The sequence below is a fragment of the Malus sylvestris genome, chromosome 13 (genome assembly GCF_916048215.2).
Source record: "Malus sylvestris chromosome 13, drMalSylv7.2, whole genome shotgun sequence".
Taxonomy (NCBI): Eukaryota; Viridiplantae; Streptophyta; class Magnoliopsida; order Rosales; family Rosaceae; genus Malus; species Malus sylvestris.
The window spans coordinates 20,627,206-20,641,973 of record NC_062272.1 but is presented as its reverse complement, the minus strand read 5'-3'; the positions used below and the strand labels follow the sequence as shown (position 1 = coordinate 20,641,973).

Here is a 14,768-nt window from a genome sequence, read left to right as displayed (position 1 = left end):
GTAGGACGATATGGTATCTTTGAGAAGTCTTTTCCCTAGTGAAATGAATTGTGTCCCAAGCAACAGATTGCCCCAAGTCAGGAAGTTTCCCTCCAAACAAGGGACTTGTGGAAAGGGCACCTTGTCCCTCCAAACACAGGTCAAGAGACCAAATCAGAGGGTTTGTACAACTACTACAGCTTTACTATAAGGGCCAGACCAGTTAGGATTATGACAGCATTGACCCCAAGAAAACAGAAATAACAATCAGAAGATTGGGGTCCCCTCCTCCGTTGTCATTTGCACCAGTTTGCAGTTGTAGAGCAGGTAATTGAGTTTTTTTTAACATGGAGCCGGATCCCCTCCGGATCATTTGAAACCGAGTCTACTCATCAAATGATCCGGACCATTGAAATTTGATCCAACGACTACAATTATTATAACTTTTAAAGAGACCCCTTGTATGTAGCCGTTGGATCAAATTTCAATAAGCCGGATCATTTGATGAGTAGCTCAGTTCCAAATGATCAGAAGGGGATCCAGTTCCTTTTACCATGATTCAAAATTCAAGTTAAAACTAGGGGCAAAAGCACAGTAAATAAAAAGATAGTAAAAAAAGTGCTGATTAACCAAAACAACCGAAATAAATAATTAAAAAATAATAAAACCAGACAAGCTTCTTTTGCAGCAAAACTCAGCACTCTCCTCTCTAGATATGAAGTGAAATGCTCCCATATTTACAGTACGAGAAGGCAGCAGCAGCATGTAGCCGAGTATGCAGGCCTGTATGCTAGCACTATGTAACAGCCTGTGGAAGCCGATCTTCGCACTCTTTGTCTCATTGAATTTCTACTTCTTTCTGTTATCAAACTGTAGGTTTCCTTCATTCATCTTACCAGACTTAGAAATAATGCGCAGCAGTGCCTTTTCTAGATGGGTTTGTTTCTTTGTCTCTCGCTCCTTTCTTGAAATCTTGGAGCTGCAAATAAATATGATTAATCGGCCTTAGACAGAGATCTTCATAATCTCATGGGAGTGCAAAACACCGACAACTGAAACTCGGAGGGCAAAATGTAAGCTTGATGGTTTCAAATTTACGTACCAAGACCATTAGCCTCAGATGTCCTCATGATCCGAAGCCTTTTCACTGAGCCAAGGAACATCCTGAAATGCCACAAAAATTGCAAACATACTTATTAATAACATCTCAGGCAATATCAATTATATATGAAGTACATTGCTCCACGGACAATCATAATCCCTATATCTTTATGTTATTAGGTTTTCCATGCTCTTCTTTTTAACAAAACTAATATTAGTGGTAGTAGCATCATACCCCCAAGGAACATCTCCGACAAGCATCCAATCTCCCTCTTTATCTTCATATGTGAGCACAAATTCAGAGGATCCGTCCAGAAGCTTCGAGGGCTTCTTTGCTTGTTCCGTGTCTCCACCTAACATGAGCACAAAATTATTGGCACACACGGGGAACAAATTGGCCAAGTCAAACGGGCCATGATTGAGTACCAACCATACATCCTAATGGGAACTCATAAGCTTATAAAGTAATTAATTGAGCAACAAATAAGGTCCTCTATCCAATTTTTCCAAAGGCAAAGGAAGACAACTAACCAATAGTTGTAGTGGGGCTGATAAACATTTCCTCGAGTGTTTGAGCCAAAGTCTCATAGCAAGAGTGAGCATTCAAATCCACTTTCCTCCCGATTGGAATTCCATCCATGTTCACCTTCACAAATCCGAGATGCCCTTTCTCTTTCACAGTTGTCTTACTACCGACGTTGATCTTCTTCTTCGAAGTGTCCTTCGATTTCTCCCCAACTGCCGTATCATCTTCAGCCCTTGCAGTCTTTGCTTGGTTAACCAAGCTGTTCATCCTCGCAGCACTTATAGGTGGCCATCCCACAACCTGACTGCTTTCATAATACAATATACAAAAATCAACGATCCAAAACATGCAGGAATTCCAAAAATACAGAAACAGAGTATTCGTATTATTTCTCAGAGTAACAATACATTCAAGTATTCAACATGGTATTAATTAGTATTACAATGTAATGAATATTATAAACATAAAATAATAAATTTAAATACATATTTAGGACTTTATATAAAAAAATTAACTGTATGAAATATTAAAAAGACAGAACTTGTAGAGGAATTTTTTTTTTGAATTATCAAAGATTCAAAACATATATCAGACTAAAAACAATTAATCATTAAACAAGAAAAAAATTAAATAAAAAGAAACCGAAAATACTTGAACAATTATTTAATCTTTTCTTAAGGGAGCATAACATAAACCACTAATTGGGGTTTTCTAAACTTTACTGTTTTCCTGGACTGGACACAAACCGTGCATAATTGAATTTCTAACTTTCCATCAGTTTTCTCAGCAACCAAATACAAGATAGGACATCAACTTTATGAATATTCTCTCACCTAACAGCAGTGGGAGAGCCACCCTCTTGGGGAGCAGAGTCAGCAGCTCTCTTAGTCCCAGAAACAGCAACAGCAGCAGAAGCATTGGGTCTGTGAGAGAACCTAGAAGCAGCTGAAAAGGCGCCGTGAGAGACCACCATGGAAGGAAGGTCCTTGGCAGTCAAGATTCTACCACGCTCACCCCATGCACATGGGTTGCTGAGCTTCCCTCCGCCACCAAGGCTGAGGCCCAGCTCAAGCTCTGCCTCAGCAGGGTAAGAGGTTGCCTCAGAGGACATCCCCACGTAGTCTTGCTCCACCGCCACCACCTCCGCCTTTGACATTGTAGACTCGTTCGATGAGACACCAGAAGACCCACCTCCACCACCAAGCAACCCAAGTGTGGCTTCCATCAAGCTGATCAAGAGAGAGAGGGTTGAAGAAATTGTGGGTTTCAGAGAGAGAGAGAGAGAGAGCGGATGTGGGATTTTGTTTGTTTGTTATGACTTATGAGTGTCAAATAGAATAGAAAGGACCAAAGGGAGGGAGGACTGAGGAGGAGCAGGGGAAGGCAAAAGCAGAGGAAAGGGGATGGTGGGGGAGGAGGAGGGAGGGAAGGGGTAGGTGGTGGAGAGAGTGATGATGATGGGGCCCATGTGTCTGCTGGTGCGCCTTGCACTATCACCAGTCACCACCCACTCTCATTTTTTAATAGACATGATTCGTATCTTTCAAGGATCTGTTTCTCTGTGTTGGGTCTTGCTGTTGTTACTAAAACAAACAAAATTGGTTATTAGGCCAGGAAAGAGATCTTATCCGGATCTCTTCCATCTAATTCTTGTGACCCATAAATTTGAATATTTGAAATTTAATTTAACGGTTAAAGTTATTATAACTTTTAATATGGCTCTCTATTTGTATCTATTAAATCAAATTTCAAGGGCCTGGATTTATGGGTCATGAGTTTTAGGTGGAAGAGATACGGAGAAGATCCCTTTCCATTAGGCCAATTGATTATGACTTTTTTTTTTCTTTTTTTCTTTTTTTCTTTTGAGAATTGTTATTGGCACTCCAAATTTCTCATTTTACACTCTAAATTTTCTATATTTAGAAAGAAAAGACTAATTATATTCATACATCCCAAATTACTTCTCCCACACTCTTTTAATTTTTTTAATATTTTCTACACACCATTAACACTTAATAGAAAAATATTAAAAAATTAAAAGGATGTGGGAGAATTAATTTGGGATGTGTAAATATAATCTCCCGAAAGAAAAATACACTTGTGAGAAGTGTAGAATGATATTTTTGGAGTGTCAATAACACTTCCCTTTGTTTTCTTCATCTGTGTTTGAAAGAATTTTTTGTGCACTGAAACCTTTGAGACAAACGATATTATCTACACTAAAAAAAAGTGGAGGGAATTTAGCCTCACAATATGCTAATAATAATTGTAGAAATATCAGAGAAACGGGCCATATGGCCCACTTCCAATAACATCGATATTGTCCCCAACTTGGTAATTACCACCTGCAAAATTCATCAAATGTGGGGTTTTATCACAAAATACCTCGGTGTTAGTTAGAGTGAGGTACTTTTACTTATCTTTTACTATGGCCAATGTGGGATTCAACACGCCCCTCACGTGGGACCCAATGAGTGGGTCATACATGGGAGATCCATACATCGGTAACCATGTGGAGCCAAGGGGACTCAACCTACACACGGGGCCAAGGGACCCACCATCATCGCACGGGGCCAGGGGGACCCACCCATCACGTGGCAATAAAATGCGGGCCCGCTCCTTGGCTCTAATACCATGTAGAAATATCAAAGAGACGGGTCATACGGCCCACTTCCAACAACATCGATATTGTTCCCAACTTGGTAATTACCACATGCACAATCCTTCAGGTGTGGAATTTTATCACAAAAAGCCTCGATATTAGTTAGAGTGAGATTAGGATATTTAAACTATTACTTATCTTTTACTACGGCCGATGTGGGATTCAACAATAATATGGTTCAAATTCGTATTTGACGAGAATTGAACTTAAGACCTTTCACTTACAAGTAAATAAGAATATCACTAGACTGTAGTAATAAGTGACAAGACTTAATGTATTAATATAAGGAAAATTAATGAAAAGGGTTTGAAAACTTTGAGTTTTAATGATAAGGACAAAATAAAGGGTAAAGTGAATAGTACCAGGATTGACTTTTTAGTGTAAAAATGTGGTTTTTCGTTAAAGTGAACATTACCGGGTGCTTTTCGTTAAAGTTCCAATTAATATATGCTATAAAATTGATAGAGTACAAAGTTAATATATCTTACTTTTATAATATTTTAATAAAAATAGGTTTTTCTAATTAAAATGATCGTTAAATTTAGCATAACTCCTCACTTTGGTATCTGACAATTAAAATTGATATAAATGGTCTATAAAATTGTCTAGTGTAAAATAGTTTGGTTCTTCCGTGAAAAATATGTTAATATCTAGTTTGGTTCTTCCGTGAAAAATATGTTAATATTTTTGCAATAAAGTAGGGTTGAGATGGAGAATAAAAAATATAAAATTTTGTTGGGTTCTTTGTGTTTCTCTAATTACAAAGATTATGTTTTGCTTTCATGCTCATTTGTGTGGTACCGTACGATAAGGTTTAGAAGAAAAAAAAATGAATTAATGAAGATAATTAAAACAAGTGTGGTGGTATAATATGATGAAAAGGATGGAAATGATACAAGTTGCTAGCAAGTATGATGGTATTTTCAACTTTTTGGTCTTGGTATGATGGTTAATGATAATGTTAAACTTTGGCTTGTCGGACCTTTTAGCTTGGACAATGAGGAAAAAAGGGATTTTAGTTGTGTATACAGAAAAATTACGCTGGTAATAGTGCTAGTTCTTGGGATGTCACATTTGCCTTTTTTTTTTTTGGGATAAAATTTTGTTTTTCTTAATTAAGTATTTTTATTAGCAACATAGCCCTCTCCCACCAGTTTTCTTTGTTTGTTTTATTTAATTTCAACCAAATAATGTTTGCGTTTTGATCAACTGGAAGGAAATTCTTTACATAATAGTATTACAATTGAACAAAGGACTCGCGCAAAAGTTATGTCAATAGTAAAAATCAAATTCATCGTAAATATATATAATATTTATGTTTATGTAAGTCGAATATGATACTTAAGTAAATGCTTTCTAACTAACTCTTTATGTAGTGATATTTATCTCTCAATGTTATAGAATGTCTCAAGTTCGACTCTCAGGGGAAGGGAGGGGGATATTTGAACACAAAACCTCAAGTGTAAAGAAAAACGCTTATAATGAATTGAGACACAAATCCGTTTGTTGTTTCAATGATTGTTATGAGTAAATGTCACATTTCTTTGTAGGTTTTTCTTTATAAATATAGAGGAAACACTTATAAATGCAGTGAGAGGGACTGTTTAGATAATGGGCAAACAAACATTCAAATCTGTGGTTACCAAATACCACAATGGAAGACCATCACTAATTCACTATTAATTTGATCTTAGGTGTCTCTTAGCTTTGCTTTAATTAATAGTATTAGTTAAAGCATTAGGGTTAAAGTCTAAAGGTTGAGTCTTTTTACAAGAAAAAGAATTATTCTGTTCTTATTTATCTATGCACCCTTTATATTTATGTTTCTCCTTGGGTGCTGTCTACTATTGGTAAGACAAAGGGCACAAAACCTAGTTTTAGAAAGTTGGGACCTACTTTGTCCAAAAAAAAAAAAAGAGAAAGTTGGGACCTAAAGAGAGATGCACTGACAGTGGATAGTGGGCCTTTCAGTAAAGCTGAGAAAATAACAAATCTATTATATTTATATTCTTATTCTATTAAGAAAAGATGGCTTGTCAATTTTTTTGCCACATTTTCTTCCAATTCTTTCAATTTGACATGAGAAGGATAAAATAATAATTTTATATCTTTTAAACTTTCCTTTTTTTCTTATTTTACCCTAACTTTTGAAATACAATATTTACATATGTAGGGCAAAATAGTAATTTTATATCAAAATATTTACATAAGATAAAAAATATGCACTTATTAAGAGAAGTTATCCCACCATCATTTTTTTATACACGTAATTGAAATCATGATGTTTTTGAATAGTTTGAATGAACTAAAACGGTTGCGCTTAAGGAGAACGTGAAAGGAGATGAGCGATTGTTCATACACACAGAATGTGTGCTCATCTGCTAGTTAATTATTAATAAAACCAAATTATTTAGTTATTTAAAATTCAAAATTATGGAATTGGGATCCGCTTCTCAAGAATTTGTTAGGGGTAGAGATAGTCTAATCAATTGATTTGTTTATGAAAGAAAGGTACAAAGAAATAAGTCAATGTTGCATAAGTTTACCCTATGCCTTCGTTTTGACAATGAGACAATGACAATGAAGTAAACATTTTTTTAAGAGGAAAAATCTTGGGTGTAACATGTTGTTTTATCTATATCTCTATTTTATATGATGTGAGAATCAGTTACACAGTACGATCTGTATTTCCTAATGATTCTTAGGAATAGTTTGGTATTGTTATGCTTTGAAGAAATTGTTTTTATTGTGTTATGAGAATAAGTAGTTGTGAAAGAAAGCAATAAAGTATTTTGATAAATTATAGTTATAAAAGTGTTTTTAGTAAAAAAAATAAATAAAAATAAAAACCCAATGTTATAATGGTTGGTAAATTTTTATTTAAAACAACTATAACTATGTTAAATAACCAAAATGAACATAGAATGGATGTGGGTATTAATTTAAAGGAAAACTAATAAAAATGGCTTGAAAACTTTGAGTTTGAATGATAATGACAAAATAAAGGGTAAAGTGAATAGTACCATGATTGACTTTTTAGTGTAAAAATGTGGTTTTTCATTAAAGTTTTCCAGTTTTCCTGCGGACCAGTCACCTTTCAGGCTATTTCCTTGCCATCTCCGGCAACCATTGGCCTTCTAAATATGTATAATTTTGTTCTATACTTTCCTATCTTTATTTTGATATATTATGGGTCGAATTTGATTAATAAACAATTGAATTACGAAACTTTGAAAATTGATCAAACTTTCGACCAAGAGCTCCGGGACACTTAACAAAGTTTTTAATGGAATGACCAAAATAATGGATGGTGGACAATCTCAGGGACCATTTTTATTTATTTTCAATATCAAAGACCAAAGTGATATGTTATGCAAATCTCAGACATCATTTTGACTAAAAAGATATAATTTCTGACTTGTAGGCTATTGAGCTGGGCCTAGAGTATTATAACCTCTATATAAACCTTCGGTCCCTGCAAAAGCCTAGATACACAATATATTACTTCCTACTGAGTAGTTGTATACAAATAGGAGTTCTACAGAAGATTCATTGGTGTTCATCAACTCCTTGTGTTTGCATCGATTTCAATGGATGCCCCCAACTTCTGCATCATGTTAATTAGTCTTCATTCATGTGTATTTTAGTTTTAGTTATTCAACCATGTAAGGTTCACATCATTGTGTTTGAAGACCAAGTAGCTAGCAGAAAAATTAAAGACCCAAGTTCTTCGTAATTTTCCAACCCCTATTTTAATCTTGCCAAATAGATGTTACTTGCATTGTTGTTTAATAATATCCATCTCTGCTTACAAATGAGAATTTTAAGTCCTACTCACTTGAACAACGAGTTTGATGTCTATTTATTATGGATGACTTATTATGTAATTTAGTCCGACAATTTAATTTGAACCATATGCTTTCGAATCTCATTTAACCTTAAGGCCACGTTTGGCATGAGGGAAGAGAGTGGGGGACACGAAAAAGTGTCGCATTTTCCACGGTTGGTAAGTCTAAGCTTGAAAAATAATTTTTTGAGTCGTCAAAAAATGAGATGAAAATGATATTTCATTGTTAATAAATATGGAAAGGACATTTTGCATTTCGCTTCCTTTGAAAAAAGATACGCAGCCCAACCCCGGAGACCATTAGCTGCTACTTTGACGGCAATACCATGTTCAACTAGTAGAGGAGAGGAGAGGAGAGAACTTGTGGGCGATAAAGGGCGAAATAATTTGTATAAAAAAACATGTGTAAAAAATAGAAGAAAAGAAGTCGGATTAATGTCCAAAGGTTAAAAACTGTGGGACAAGTCGACAGAGTGGGAGCCATGTCACGTGCCTCTACTACTGAACTGCATTCACCTTAGCGTCACGTAAGCCGACAGAGTGCGCGGCTGACCGGGGGACCTGTAGGAGCCACTAGACAATAACACCCCAGCTCTTTTAGTTTTGCATTTTACATTTTAGTCCGAGATAGCTATACACTTTCTGTGAGTCGCTTACTTTACCCCACGCGTTACAGCGTCTATTCTTACACCTCATCAGGTTAATAATTTTTGCGACCAGAGCATTTTTACTCACTATTATAACTATCATACACCTAATTATTTGATCGTTTAATTTTAGTTAATTTTCACATTAAATGTTATTTTCTCAATTTTGAAAACAATTAACCAATGTTAGGTGAAATGACACGTATCAAATAATTAGATGTAGGTTTAGCATATATCAAAGTTTAGGATGGTGAGCAAAAATACTTCATTTTATGACTGAACTCACGAAACGGAGTAATGTGGGATGAAGGAAGAGTTCACGTGATAAAATGAAACAAAATAGAGTGCAGGGATTAAAATGAGATTTTGTAAAGAGTACAAGTATCATAACTAAAAATAAGCCAAAATTTTGGTATGGTTTGGTGTGCACCATACCTTATGTCAAAATTTTGATATGCGGTCAAAGATTCATCAGACATGGCAAAGAAGCAACATAGTCTGCCCTAAGATAATCGAGCTTTTATGCCATTAAGGGACCATAGGCCATCCGGGTTGCTCATGGTACGGATCATGAGCGATCTAGGCCTACCATGACATATATTATGGGTTTTTTGAACCACCCATAATATGTCTTGCCATCGGGCCACACCTGGTCCAATGACATCAGGGTACCAACTCTCTAGAGTTTCCCTTTGGGTGTCCAGTGCAACTATGCTCTTACCAACATGGACCTTCAAAATTGCTAGCTCACATGACTGTGAAGACTGACCTGCAATCTCCTTTTCAACCTGCCTGCTAAGGTTTTTCCCTATAAATAGCCATGTCAAACAGAAGAAACGGTAATTGCCACTTACTACTTAGTACTCTCTCAAGTTCTCTATTCTCTCTACTACTTTTTTGAATTAGGCATCGGAGACCCTTTGACGGACACCCTTCTCCTTTTTTAGGGTGTTCGTCAACTAGGCTAACATTGTTTGTTCTCTTGTAGATGGAATTTTGTCTAATCAGTCGTGTACGAATTTGCATCCACAAACTTTGAATGACCTAACTAATAAATTGACTACTGACTCAATGTGATGAGGTGTCTATATATGTAAAAGTGACTCTTCAAAATAGTGGTGTTTTTCTTTGAAGAGCCAAGAATTGAATCTTTTAAATTTAAAGGCAAAAGTTGCCCCCTTTCCCTTGTTCTTGAATAGTCACAACTCATCAAATATAATTTCCCTTCAAATAAAATAATTTATTATATTTTAAATTAAAATTTTCAACATAGATATGGGAAGTATAAGGGAGATAAGATCAATGAAGAAGGGTAGTGAGAAGGAGATGAAGAAATAAAGAAGTATGAATTCAAAGTGAAAACAACTTAAATTAGTTTTTAAGCTTTTAATTTTCATTTTGTGTAACTTTTCTTACATACTTCATCTAACATACAATCATTTCTTTTGCAAATATCCTTTCCCCGTATTTCAAGTACAAAAAACTAAAAATTAAAAACGAAATAGTTATCAAACGAACCTTAAATATTTCAATTTCAAGATACATGTTGTTGATGCACAAAATCGGAGGAGTCTTGGAACAATGTAAATCCGACCGTGAATCTGCAAGAAAGTAAATAACACAAGATGTATCGTGGTTCACCCCAATGTTTGGGCTACGCCCACACTGATATTGTATTTCTCTGTTTGTGAGAGGATGAGAGGGTGAGAGCTTCTGAAGGTGAGAAAGCTCTTCCCATGGCCTAAGAATTGGCCTCCCCTAATGAGGAGAGTGAGGAGTCCTTTTATAGAATAAGGGCTCCTCATTTATTACATATTTGCCCCTTCATTTATTACATAATTACACTTGAGTCCCCTGAGTATTTATACGAGGTCTAACTACGGAGGCCCTAAGTATGGTACAAACAGTAGTCCCCAAGTCTTCAGTCAAGAGAGTCTTTTGGCTGGAGACTTGAAATTCAGTCCATGTGTGGGCCGAAGTAACTAAATGTCGTCTAGGACTGATACTCGATATGAGACGGTGCTCAATCTGAAATGATGCTCATCCAGAAGTAGAACATATTGCGAGGCTGCTCGGTTTGTGGCTTATGTTGCCTTGGTTGGCTCGGCTTGTGGCGTTGAATGTGAGGGAGCCCCTTTTGTAGAATAAGGGTTCGCTCTTCAATACATAAGTGATGGGCTAGAGTTGATGCTCGTGGCGAGACGGTTGCTCAGCTGGTGACGATGCTCTCTAATGATGGTGAGGGAGTCCCTTTTATAGAATAAAGACTCGCTCCTCAATCAATACATAAGTGATGGGCTAGAGTTGATGCTCAAGGCGAGGCGGTTGCTCAGCTGGCGACGATGCTCTCTAATGATGGTGAAGGAGTCCCTTTTATAGAATAAGGGATCGCTCCTCAATACATAAGTGATGGGCTAGAGTTGATGCTCGCGGCGAGGCGGTTGTTTTGCTGGCGACGATGCTCTCTAATGATGGTGAGGGAGTCCATTTTATAAAATAAGGGCTCGCTCCTCAGTACATGAATAATGGGTGCTCTCTAATGAAAGTGAGGGAGTCCCTTTTATAGAATAAGGGCTCGATCCTCAATACATAAATAATGGGCTAGAGTTGATGCTCGCGGCGAGGCGGTTGCTCAGTTTGCGACAATGCTCTCTAGTGATGGTGAGGGAGTCCCTTTTATAGAATAAGGGTTCGCTCCTCAATACATAAGTGATGGGTTAGAGTCCCCCAAGTATTTTTCATGAGGCCCAGTTGAGGTCCACTATATGGTACATAATGTAGTCCTCTAAGTCTTCGGTCAATAGAGTCTGTTGGCTGGAGACTTCAAATTGAATCCATGTATGGTCCGAAGTGGCGGTTGTTCGAAGGCGGTATTTGTTTACCCTGCACTGAAGCTTTGTAGGTAAAGCTTTGCAAGTGAAGCTTTTGAAGCTAGAGCTCTGTAAATAAAGCTTTTGAAGCTGGAGCTTTTGTAAATAAAGCTTTTGAAGCTAGAGCTCTATAAATGAAGTTTTCGAAGCCAGAGCTCTGTAAATGAAGCTTTCGAAGCTAAAGGTTTGTAAATGAAGCTTTTGAAGCTAGATTGACATGAGTGATGCTCATAGATGTTGACATGAGCAGTGATGCTCATGAATGTTAACATGAGTGATGCTCATAAATGTTGATATGAATGATGGTCATGAATGTTTATGTATGATTGTCATGAGTGATGCTCATGAATGTTTATGTATGAATGACATGAGTGATGCTCATGTATAATTTTGGAGTACTGGACGTACTTTTGATCACCTAGTGGGTGATGATAGCGGCAGGCTGTCGAATATTTTTGGAGTACTGAGCGTACTTTTGATCACCTGGTTGGTGATAATAGTGGCAGGTTGCCGAATAATTTTGGAGTACTGGGCGTACTTTTGATCTTCTGGTTGGTGATAATAGCGGCAGGGTGCCAAATAATTTTGGAGTACTGTGGGTACTTTTGATCACCTGATTGGTGATAATAGCGGCAGGGTGCCGACTAAATTTAGAGCCACAGGGCCTGGCTCTTTTCGGCATATGGGCCTTTGCCCTCCACATAATATTCCAGCCTATTATTTTGGGCTTGCCTTTTTTTTTTTTAATTACCCTCTGATAGGGTTATACAGATGTCTCTGAAAGATAAGAAAAATAAATTACATCATTAAAAAAAGAACTACTGGGACTTGGCGACAGCAAGATTTCTCCCTTCATATCAACCTCAGCGGTCCAGCTGTTGGAGGAAAACTTCACGTGAAGGCAGGTTTGGTCAGCAGGCATGGTCTATCATACTTTGATGCTTTTGAATGTTCTCCGGATGGGTTTTTTCAAAATGGGAATATGCATGATGAAAGGTTAGTATACAACACGAGATCTGAACACCAGTTGGTGTACTCCAACTGTAAAAGGTCAGTATACTTATCCAAGTGTTTTCCTCTTTCCTCTTTTTCCTTTATTTCTTTCCTCTTTGCCACTGCACCTCTCTCACTCAGTCTCTTTTTCTTTTCCACCTATAGACATATTCACCTGCACATACTTGCTTTTGATTTTTTCTTTTCACTTTCTGCCATTTCTCTTTTTTTGCTACATTGCAGGTTTACAGCAAAGCCAAGAAAACGGCGATATGGTATCCGGGAAGTTTAAGGCGTAGCTGTTGATGCCACCATCGGTGGAGATGGTGGAATCGATGGCAAACAAGACGTAGCTGGCGGCAGTTTGGTTTAGAATGTATCCAACCGCGCAGGCGCATTGGCTGCCATTGTAGCTGATGCTTCACTTCGGTGAGTATGAGGAGGTTCAGAGACGGCACTTGCTACATCTGAAACCCCAAAGAATCCCAGCTATCAACTTTGAGCATCATAAGGGTGTAGGCATCAGAAGGTTTCTGATCGACGCGTTTAACCTATCGTATAATCACTTATCGAGAAAGATTCTGAAATCCCTCGGTGATTTACCCATGACGGTGAGCTTAGATCTCTGAAACAACAAATTCAGCGGTGAGATGCCTCAAACGGGGTCTTTTTCGAACCAATGCCCCACCGCGTTTCTGGACAACCCTCTGTTATGCGGGTTTCTGCTTCATAAAATTTGTAAAAAACCTGGAACAGAGCTCCGCGGATACCACAACACTACCTTTCCCGTCCCTAATTCCTACCAACAGGGTAAGGGTTTGTGACGTCAGTAAGATCCGTACAAAACAGAGTCCAGAGCAGCACGAGCGAAACCGGCGGCTACCGGCGATCGCTTCCTCTTCCTCTTCGGCACCAATTTCTTCTCTGGACGAGCAGTCTTGGAAGTAGAGTTAGGAGCAGAAATGAAGCCGTATGGTCTGCAATCAAGGGCCAACGGCGGTGATTGTTAAAGTTGCAAGTACTGGACGACGTCATGGCTGGGGCTCACAGGAGGAGCATGGGCGGATGTTGTGTGTTTCCATGAGCTTAGGGTTTTGATGGATGTGATGCAGCACTCCTTCCAGTTGAGGTCGGCGAGGTCGGTGACGACGTCCTCTAGGGTGGTGATCATAAACGGAGAGATGTAGTCTCTAAGCTTCAAGCGAGCCGGATCGACTAGCGGCAGCGAGCCCACGGTGTCGCTCAAATGTGCCTTGGGAACTTTGTAGATCTTCTTGTATCCGTGCATAGAAATGATCTGATTGAGATGAGCGACGGTAAGATGGAGGTGGAAGTTGGATTGAATGAGGAACAAGTAATCTTCTAGAGTCATCTTCTTGCTGTGGAAACTCGTCGTCTTCCTTTTTCTTGCACTCGAACTCGCACTCGCACTCACCATATCCATCTTCGCTCTGCTTCTGCTTTTTTGCAACAAGTTACTCTTCTCTTTGTATAGCCGTTGGTTTATCAATTTGTTATTTCTTGATAGGGTAGCTCACACCTGGACTGCACTTTATACAGTTTGGCAGGTTTGAAGGTATTATTTTCCCTCGTCTTGAAAAGTACGGAGAGGCAGATCTTTTCTTCAGTGGGAGCAGCTTGTAGAGTTTCTGCCTCAGCTTCTTGCTTCCATCTAAACTCTGCGTCTTCTGGTTTATCTTGTTGCCGGTATTCTAGACTGCAGAAAGATGTGTCACTTCTGTGCATGTAAATATCGCGGCCGGGAATAAGGCGGTGTTTGCAGAAACCACAAGCCTTCAAGAAGTGGGCAGTTTCTCCAAAAATGTGAAGCAGCCAGGAACTTTTACAACGTTCCAGTAAACAGTTGAACGATACCGTGTAAATGATCATTTTGGAAGTATTTGTGTTTCAGGATCGTCAAAGATCAACGAGCTGGTGGAACTTATATCCGGGTTTGCTGTTAATTTCTTGCGTGATTGAGATGATGACGATGTCTCCTCCAACGAACTGGTACCACCAAATTTTCCAGATGCATGCATCCTCGGCCTTGGTTTTGTTAGTGCCTTCTCGTTTAGGTGGACCGTTGAGGAGTATAAACTGGTTGGTGGCTTTGTGGCGTCTGCAGATTCTGGTCTCTCTGAAA

The 14,768-nt window shown here is 38.2% G+C and overlaps 1 protein-coding gene and 1 pseudogene across 1 annotated transcript; both read right to left on the bottom strand.

Moving 5' to 3' along the window:
* Positions 1 to 604: 604 nt before the first annotated feature.
* On the bottom strand, positions 605 to 3,100 carry LOC126597421 (auxin-responsive protein IAA12-like). Its single transcript, XM_050264222.1, has 5 exons — positions 2,440 to 3,100; positions 1,612 to 1,910; positions 1,316 to 1,433; positions 1,082 to 1,143; positions 605 to 958 (listed from the first exon to the last, which is right to left on the bottom strand). The coding sequence occupies exons 1-5, from the start codon at positions 2,829 to 2,831 to the stop codon at positions 909 to 911; spliced, it is 921 nt and encodes a 306-aa protein (XP_050120179.1). The 5' UTR covers positions 2,832 to 3,100; the 3' UTR covers positions 605 to 908.
* Positions 3,101 to 13,451: 10,351 nt separating this feature from the next.
* On the bottom strand, positions 13,452 to 14,063 carry LOC126595342 (uncharacterized; annotated as a pseudogene).
* Positions 14,064 to 14,768: the final 705 nt, after the last annotated feature.

Coding starts and splice junctions, on each gene's coding strand:
- LOC126597421 (XM_050264222.1), bottom strand. CDS start 2,831: ATGGAAGCCACACTTGGGTTGCTTGGTGGTGGAGGTGGGTCTTCTGGT. Junction 1,434..1,611: donor CAGCCCCACTACAACTATTG/GTTAGTTGTCTT, acceptor TGCTCATGTTAG/GTGGAGACACGGAACAAGCA. Junction 1,144..1,315: donor GTCGGAGATGTTCCTTGGGG/GTATGATGCTAC, acceptor GTGGCATTTCAG/GATGTTCCTTGGCTCAGTGA.